The following is an 8,466-nucleotide window of genomic DNA, read 5'->3' on the forward strand; positions in this document are numbered from 1 at the left end:
GTTAGGGACCATCGTACAAGACTTTAAATGGAGGTCCGGGTTTGAGAGCCACACCCCACGGACGTCATGGACGTTGAAGAACCCACCACACTTATCGAAAAGAGTAGGGGACCTTCCCGGTGTGAGTGGATTAACCTTACAGTCCTATGGCCGCACCTGGGGCCGTATTGAGGACACCTGAACGGCTAGCGCCGAATGGTAGCCACTCCAGCGTATAATTGTTCGCTCCTCACAGTTCAGCCCTTGGCTACGAAGAGAGTAGCCGGACCACCCAATAACACTGATAAGATAATAAAACGTGACCAAGTGATCTGAACAAATCGCCATTTCTTGTGGAACGATACGTAGCGGCTTCGATAATGACCTTCGCCATGGAGATGATATTATCGCCAGGACGTTATATACTAGTAACCGTCATAGTGTTCGCCATGTTCAGGTGAGCATGTGTTCTGAAGAAACATTCTTCCCAGAATGTATTTTTTACCGTCAAAAGATACTCTTGAACCATATTTCGTTGCTATGGCAACGGTTTCGTTTTCCTCCCTCTCAGAGTTCTGGGACCAGAGAATCACTTCAATATCAATCCATTACGGTCTGCTAGTTTGTGTACCGCGCTGGAATATGGCATCTTGTATAACATATGTGTGTATTATCTTCACGATAAGCGAGACTTGTATGTGCGATGTTGTGCGCATGTCTGCACTCGTCAGGACAACATGGCGGGGTTTACCATGTGGAAACTAATCAGTCGACATGGCGACGGAATTGAAGGTAAGGGAGACGTCCTCGGGCGGATGAAAAGAAACCCATAAAGAAAGGAAAGACAATGATATACGCTTGTTTAGGTAACAATGCTATGTCACGAGAAGGCAATATCTATATTATCTCTACGTGGGGTCGTGTGGCGTAGCGGCAGAGTGCGCAACTCGGAACTACCCGGGTTCGAGTCCTGACATGCCACCGATCTTGTGCCCTTGGGAAAGGCACTTTACACGACTTTCCTCACTTAGCTCAGGTGTAAATGAGTATTGTCCTGTCATGTATTTGTCCCCTGTGTTGGTGGCGGCATTAATATAAGTTGAAAACACTTGAGTGTGTCGTCACCACGTCTGGTGATTACATGTTGGGATAAAAAATATTATCTCTGCTCGATAAAACAAACTTCGCTGTACTGTTGCTCTGTACTCCTAGTATCAATATGGTCACCGTACCATCAGTTCACTTCAGTGATCATGGGAGAGAAAAACACACGAACAATTATCTACCATGGAGTTGCCGATCTGTCTCCATTATACACACACCACACGCCCATAGACCAATCTATGGTCTCTGAGACTCAAGTGATAACCTGTACCGCTGACGTGATAGTCTCCTAACACACCACAGCCAACCGAGCTAAGACATATGGCAGTTTATTCTGAACAATTGGCGTACATGCAAGGTACAAACATAGATTCCAGGCATGGCAGTATGACATTGTCCTCCTCTGGTCACGTCCTGACTTACAATCTATTTCTATCCCATTATGATCTCTCCACTATACTTACAGTAATTACGATAAGCCTACTCTACTTCTACCAAAGGTTACATAGAACAGACAATGGTTTTAGTCAATGCGCTGTACCGTACGTACTCAGGTTTCTTCTACACAATATATATATATAGATTGCACGCAGTGAGGCGTACACTGGTTTTCTGGTGCATCAGTGCACAAGTCTGTCTCTCTGCTACACAACACAGCCTACAAATGTTTAAAGACTAACTTTCACAGAGAGAAACTGTCTTTTTTCAATTAAATATGCACCACCTTAACTCTAGCTAGTGAACAAGGATATCTTTATATGACGTTTTGGACTAAAACGCCCATTTATGTGATCATTCATGTGAAACACAAGTGAGATAACCCGACATACAGCATGCTGCCGTCTTAACAGGAACAGGTGTGCTGATACGTCCGTTCTCCTACTCCCTCACCGCCAGTGCCTCTCTGTTGTCGTCCACCATGACGTAGTAGCGGTTCCCGTGCAGATCGACCATCACGGTCTGGCCGTCCTGCAGCGGCGCCTGGGAGCTGGCCTCCGCGTTGATCGAGTTCACGAACCTCCCGGTCAGGAAAGGGTCGGACATCTCCACCTCCCGCCCGGCGACTCCTTTCTTCGACTTCAGCAGGCTCGGCAGTTTGGTGCTTTGGTTGGAGGATCCCCTGCGCTTCAGCTTGTTTGGTGGCGTCGGACGGCGTCTGGACTCCAACTTGTAGTCGTTTAGATCGATGGTTTTAGACTGCTTGTGGTGGAGTGGGACGATGAGGTTCCTTCTGTCGCCGTGGATGAAGTACGGCAGAAGGCTGCATGACTCCATCACTGTGATATCGCCCTTGTACTCTTTCTTACTGGTACACGACACGCAGGACTGGAGATCGGTCTGAGCAGCCTCTGACCGCTTCTCTCTCTTCAGGCTCTCGATATACTCTTCTAGTTCCTTGCAAGATGCTTTGGTGTCGTCTCTTTCAAGCACGACAGCATCCCTCTCCTTCACGACTTCTTCATTCTTCGCCTCCACCTCCTGCCGCTGGCACAGCTCCTGGGCCGCCTTCTTCTCCGCCTCCTCTGCCCGCCGAGCAGTCTCGATCACGTCTGCCTTAGCGGCGCTGATTTCTTCCACCAAACGTTGGTTAGATTTTCGCAGCTCCTCTCCCTCCTCCTCGACTTGTTTCTTTTTCTCCTCCACTATTTTCTTCTTCTCTTCGCCTTCTTTTACTGACTTGTGTAACTTCTCTCTCTCATCCTCGACGTGTTTCTTTTCCTCTTCCAGCGTTTTATTCTGCCTTTGTGTTTCCTTCAGCGAGCTTTCTAACCCTTCTTTTTCTTCTTCAATGTGTCTCTTTTCCTTCTCCAGCAGCTCTTGTTTCTCCTGTGCTTCCTTCAGTGATGTTTGTAACCCTTCTTTCTCTTCCTCGACAAGTTTCTTTTCCTCTGTCAACGTTTCCTGCTTCTCCTGTGCTTCTGACAGCGATTTTTGCAACTCCTCTACCAACTTTTGCAGTTGCTTTCTCTCTTCTTCGAGGAGTTTCTTTTCCCCTTCTAGTGACCTTTGCAACTCTTCGCTTTCATCTTCAACGTGTTTCTTCTCCTTCTGCAGGGTTCCGTGCTTCTCTTGCGCTTCTTTTAGACATTGGTTCAGCTCCTCTTTCTCTTCCTCGATGTTTTTCTTTTCCTTCTCCAGTGTTTTCCGCTTATCTTCTTCTTCTTTGAGTGACATTTGCAACACTTCTCTCTCTTCCTCGACGAATTTCTTTTCCTTCTCCAGTGTCTTCCAGTTTTCTTGTGCTTCTTTCAATGACAGTTGCAGCTCATCTCTCTCCTCCTCAATGTGTTCTTTTGCCTCTTCCAGTGCTTTCTTCTCCTCCCCCACTTCTTTCAGCTCCGCCGATGCATCGCTAAGGTCCCTTTGGAGGTCCTCAGCGCGCATTTCCAGCTCGTCTTCCCGTGCCCTCAGCTCTTCCACCTGAGCGGACAGCTCTCTCTTCTCACCCTCAAGACGGCGTATGATTTCATCGGTTTCTGCCTTCTGAGAGGTCAACTCCTCACGTATCTGTCTCCCGCCTTCTCGCAAAATGTCGCACTCCGCCGTCTTCTTGGTCAGCTCCTTCCGGAGCTCGTACAGCTGAATCTTAGCTAGAACTCGGTCCTTTGCCTCTTGGCTTGGTTTCTTGGGAAATGTTTCAACAATGCCCCCGTTGACCGTGTTTAAGGACTGGTTGCTGCCGTATTTCGCGTTCCGTGCCATCCTCGGTGATCTGGCGGCTGAGGTTGTCACCGGAGGGTTGGCACCAGACATACTGCCCTGCCCGTGCTCGCTGTCGGTCTGGGTAGTAGACGACATACTGATACTCATGCCTGCTGATGGCCGAGCTCAGTTTCAATAGTGCGGTGACACCTGACAGACCAAATTTTATATGCATCATTGTTTGTTGTCCCTTGGCGCCGCTGTCACTATGGATGAGGCGTTACTGGGAAACCAGGCAAGGCCGTTATGTTATTGTGTTAGAGGTGCGCTATAGCTACAGGTGCTAAGGAAAATGATATTTGTCGTTTCAGTCGTCCGTCAGAAGAGATGAAGTTGAAGCAAATATTTGTAGACATTTCTACTGTATGGTGACCCCCATTTAATGTAAACCTGTTGCAGGTAGCATTTGCTTGATATGTTAGGTGTTGGGAAGAATGCGTTTGTAATCGATCCCTTGGGTTTAGATGGTGTGCATGACTATTTAGTGGTTACGTCGGGCCAAAATATCGTTATTTTATGTGTGTTTGTGTGTCTTTGTGGGCTTGTGTGCATACATGCATGTAGGTGAAAGAATGTTTACCTTCAAAATTTCTTTTCTTTTCGCACACACCCCGTGACACACACACACACAGGCCCATGTCCGGTGCCAGATACATACACACTGATAATTGACTTTCCGGCTATTACCTCCCTTCAGTCAATAATGAGAATCGCTCAGCCCCAGGGGACCACACACCCGCTAGCATCAGGTGGTAGGACACGTGTTATACCAAGTTGTTGCCACCTGCAAATATATCGACATCAATGTTTTCTAGAGTGTCAATGTCGTACCACAGAATTGTTACAATCTAATGTTGCATGGAACTTTTACATTCTAACGGAAATTGACTTTTGGAATGCATGATTCCCCTCAGTTATCAACTATAGCTCGCACGGGTAGCACAACAACAACAAGAAGAAAACAAACGCTTCGATCAATTTAACAATAACCCGGTTACCTAGGAACGACACATCCATGGTGACGTCCGCACCCAGGGACAACAAACCGAGTTATAAAATCATCCGTCCGTGTCCCCACACTGTTGAGTCTGAACCCGGGCATCAGCAGCAGCCATGAGTTCCGCTGTCAACAAACGATGCAAAACCGGCAGAACAGCCAAGCAGGTGAAAAAGCCTGTTGGCGACCAACCTGAGACAGATCCTGTCGCCAAGGCACCAACGAAATCGCCGAAGACACAGGACGCAAATCATGACAACACCCTGCCCTTAAACTCGGTCAACGGTGCCACCGTCGACATCTCTCCCAAGAAACCCAGCCGAGAAGCGAAGGAACGAGTCCGCGAGAAGCTTCAGATGCACGAGCTCCAGAGCGAGCTGACCAAAAAGAAAATTGAGTGCGACATTTTGCGAGAAGGTGGCAGACAGATACGAGAAGAGCTGAATTTTCAGAAGGCAGTGCTGTCGGTCAAAACCGATGAAACCATACGTCAACTGTCGGCGGAGAACCGCGAGCTTCTCGCTGTCGTGAACGAGCAGCGGGTAAGGGAGGGCGAAATGGAGTTGCAAGTTGAGGGCCTCGAAAAGGCTCTGCATGAAGCACAAGAGCAACAAAAAGCACTGGAAGAAGAAAACAAACAAATCAAGGATGAGAGAGTGGAGTTGCAACAGTTGCTGAAAGTAGCAGAAGGGAAGCAAAAGTCACTCGAAGAAGAAAAGAAACAGGTAGGAGAAGAGAGGGAGGAGCTGCGAAAGTCGAATCGCCGCCAGGTGGAAGAAATCAGCGCTGCTAAGGCAGAGGTGATCGAGACTGCTCGACGGGCGGAGGAGGCGGAGAAGAAGGCGGCCCAGGAACTGTGCCAGCGGCAGGAGGTGGAGGCGAAGAATGAAGAAGTCGTGAAGGAGAGGGATGAGGCCGTGCTTGAAAGAGACGACGCTCAAGCATCTTGCAAGACCCTGGAAGATCATATTGAGAGGATGGAGCAGGAAAAGCGGGACCGGCCGTCAGAGGCCGCCCAAACCGACCTCCGGTCCTGCGTGTCGTGTACCAGTAAAAATGAGTACAAGGGCGATATCACAGTGATGGAGTCATGCAGCCTACTGCCGTACTTCATCCACGGCGACAGGAGGAACCTCATCGTCCCACTCCAGCGCAAACAATCCCAGTCAAAAGTCATCGATCTGAACGACTACAAGGTGGACCCGTACGAGCACCTGCCATCCACAGCCGGATCACGACGTCCGACGCCACCAAAGCTGAAGCGTAGGGGATCCTCCAACCAGGGGACCAAACTGCCGAGCCTGCTGAAGTCGAAGAAAGAAGTGGCTGGGCGGCAGGTGGAGCTGACCGACCCTCTCCTGACTGGGAGGTTCAACATCGCCATCAGCGGGGACTCCAGCTCCCAGCCGCAGCTGCAGCAGGGGCAGATCCTGGTGATAGACCAGCAGGGAGGCGGCTACTGTGTCTTGGTGGACGACAACAACGAAGCAGTGGCAGTGAACGGAGAGCAAAAGAATGGACACTTTTAACTTTCATCATGCTTACTTAATGGTCATACTGAGCACCTGCGATCTGTCGACAGGACTTTAGTTGGTTCTATTGTTGCAATTGTCTATTTGATGCTTTTACAGTACTATATATCGCACAGCTCAAAGTGAGAACTAGCTTTCCTAAGTGTGTTGATGGTAACCCAAATGGAATGGATTGTTCGCCTGCTTGTCACCCCCTCTAGCTTTTATGATCCGATACTGAGTAATCAACAGGCTCACTGTCATGAATATTTGATGAGTGATCCGCCTATACAATGTACCCAATAAGCTGAATCATGGCATGAGCAATCCTGATGGTTAATGAGATAAGGACATGTGTGGTGCCATAGCGGTTCGGCAGAAGCCGCGAGGACTGCCCTGTAAAGTTTGTACAGTAGAGATGACCTTAATTTATCGGTTAGCTTGCAGAACTAGAGCTATCTTATAGGCCATTGTGTAATACTTGCTTGTATATGTATATGTATGATATGACATGTAGTGACATTGTAGTCGTACCTGGTTTGAAATAATTGTGAGCATTGAACATAAAATAGTGAATTGTGAATATAAAATAGTAAATGACGCTTCTTATAACATATTTTCTATCTGCTTGTTATGAATATATACAGATTTTAATAAACCAAGCGAATGTTTACTTTGCAGTAGCTGTGTTTTAATGTTAGTACTTGTCTAATTGATAGGTCCTATCAGTAGTGTATATGGACAGGTTACATTCAGGTCACATATATGCAGGTTACATTCCTGTACTGTTAAGATCCTAGTAGAGCACCGTACGAAGTGTTAGTGTTACCATTGCCTTTAGACAGCCAGGCGCAGATTGCACAACGTCGGCTGTGCTGTGTGTACTGAAATGTGTTAGCTGGAACCTACCAACACTCAGCCTGTCGGCCAAGAGGCTATAGATACGCCACCTTGCGACAATACCTAAAATGCACCTGGATACGTGTCGCATCCTGATGACATGAAGATACGGTCGCTACAGAGGATTGATTCATAATGATTGAGAACGGTATTGCAGGGCTATATGGGCACGGTATCAACAGGGTCGACACGTCGCTAGCGGTTGTTCCGCGGTCTGTTAGAAAGCCTTGAAGGCCTTACACAGGTCTCATCATAAGTACTATGAACAGCGGCATGCTCACATCCACGATTTCGTGTTGAACATATTACCACTTCTTATATCTATAGGACGCTAACGGACCAGAAGGCTTGTGTATGTTCAAAACCTTGAACTGTTCTAATTGCAAATATCTGTCACACATAAAGCCCCAGTCAGAACCTCGTGTTCAGACGGCAATAAAGGTCGACGAACGCTATCACATTCCAGGTGGGATTAGAACCAGTGACCTTTGTGTTCTGGAAGAAACCTTGTCATGTTATCGACGGCTTTGTCTGTCCTCACGTTTCTCGCGGCACAAGCTGGCCTCGGGTGATATGTTTACCCATCTGTTCCAGGCTGTTTACCCAACAAGCTTATAGACATGTCATTCACGCGTCGCCACATGACGGTCCGTCAGCGCGGGGGCGATATCACACCGCTAGCCGGTATGACCGGCCCGGCTGCACGACATTGTGCACACACCTATGTAAACCTCACCGCCAAGGCCTGACGAGGGGCAAGGACTGACACCGGTTGACGAGCCAAGTGCCTGGACACAGTACACCACCTATACCTGCCTGTGTGTACAGAGCTGGATGTTGTGCGTGTGGCACACCTGTCGGCAGACAAGTGGAAACAGGAGAACGCTCCGCCACATGTTGAGCAAACGGAGCTTTTGAGCATATGTCAGCTAAACGTGTACAGCCTTGCGTCACTTGGTTGTATCCCGCAGCAGCAGACGCCGGGAGTTGGGAGATCCTGCAGGCCGGCGCAGGGGACGGACGCCAAGTTCTCCGCTCACAGACAGCCTGCCTCTACCGGAAACACAGGTCAACTGAGTTAACCGTCGCCTTTTCTTCATAGGGATGAAAGAGCGCGCCGAGGTGTGGTGAGCAGATTTTCGGGCACATTCCGGAAGCAGGGACGGTGTTGACTGGATGTCTTTTGTTGGATTCCGGGAATCGACAGTAATATTAGTATCTCAGCAATGAAGTTGAGATTTGTCCTGGTGCCTCCGTTGGTGTTGATATGGG

The 8,466-nt window shown here is 48.5% G+C and overlaps 3 protein-coding genes across 9 annotated transcripts in view; 2 read left to right on the forward strand and 1 right to left on the reverse strand.

Annotated features, from left to right (window-relative positions):
- Window positions 1–1,962: 1,962 nt before the first annotated feature.
- LOC109470141 (trichohyalin-like) lies at window positions 1,963–5,506 on the reverse strand. Its single transcript, XM_019768924.1, has 2 exons — window positions 5,059–5,506; window positions 1,963–3,864 (listed from the first exon to the last, which is right to left on the reverse strand). The coding sequence occupies exons 1-2, from the start codon at window positions 5,377–5,379 to the stop codon at window positions 1,963–1,965; spliced, it is 2,223 nt and encodes a 740-aa protein (XP_019624483.1). The 5' UTR covers window positions 5,380–5,506.
- LOC109470142 lies at window positions 5,378–6,312 on the forward strand. Its single transcript, XM_019768925.1, has 2 exons — window positions 5,378–5,390; window positions 5,468–6,312. The coding sequence occupies exons 1-2, from the start codon at window positions 5,378–5,380 to the stop codon at window positions 6,310–6,312; spliced, it is 858 nt and encodes a 285-aa protein (XP_019624484.1).
- Window positions 6,313–7,906: 1,594 nt separating this feature from the next.
- Window positions 7,907–8,466, forward strand: part of LOC109470183 (SPARC-related modular calcium-binding protein 1-like) — a 33,542-nt gene continuing 32,982 nt past the window's right edge. For 4 of the 7 annotated variants that reach the window (XM_019768993.1, XM_019769002.1, XM_019768998.1 and 1 more), the window contains exon 1: window positions 7,908–8,431. In XM_019768993.1, coding sequence (XP_019624552.1) covers window positions 8,421–8,431 — 11 coding nt within the window. In that variant the 5' untranslated portion in view covers window positions 7,908–8,420. Of the gene's footprint in view, window positions 8,432–8,466 lie in introns of all 7 variants that reach the window. The other 3 variants (XM_019768995.1, XM_019768999.1, XM_019769000.1) reach the window with 2 other exon arrangements.

Source organism: Branchiostoma belcheri, unplaced genomic scaffold, assembly GCF_001625305.1.
Source record: "Branchiostoma belcheri isolate BF01 breed outbred unplaced genomic scaffold, Haploidv18h27 scaffold22, whole genome shotgun sequence".
Taxonomy (NCBI): Eukaryota; Metazoa; Chordata; class Leptocardii; order Amphioxiformes; family Branchiostomatidae; genus Branchiostoma; species Branchiostoma belcheri.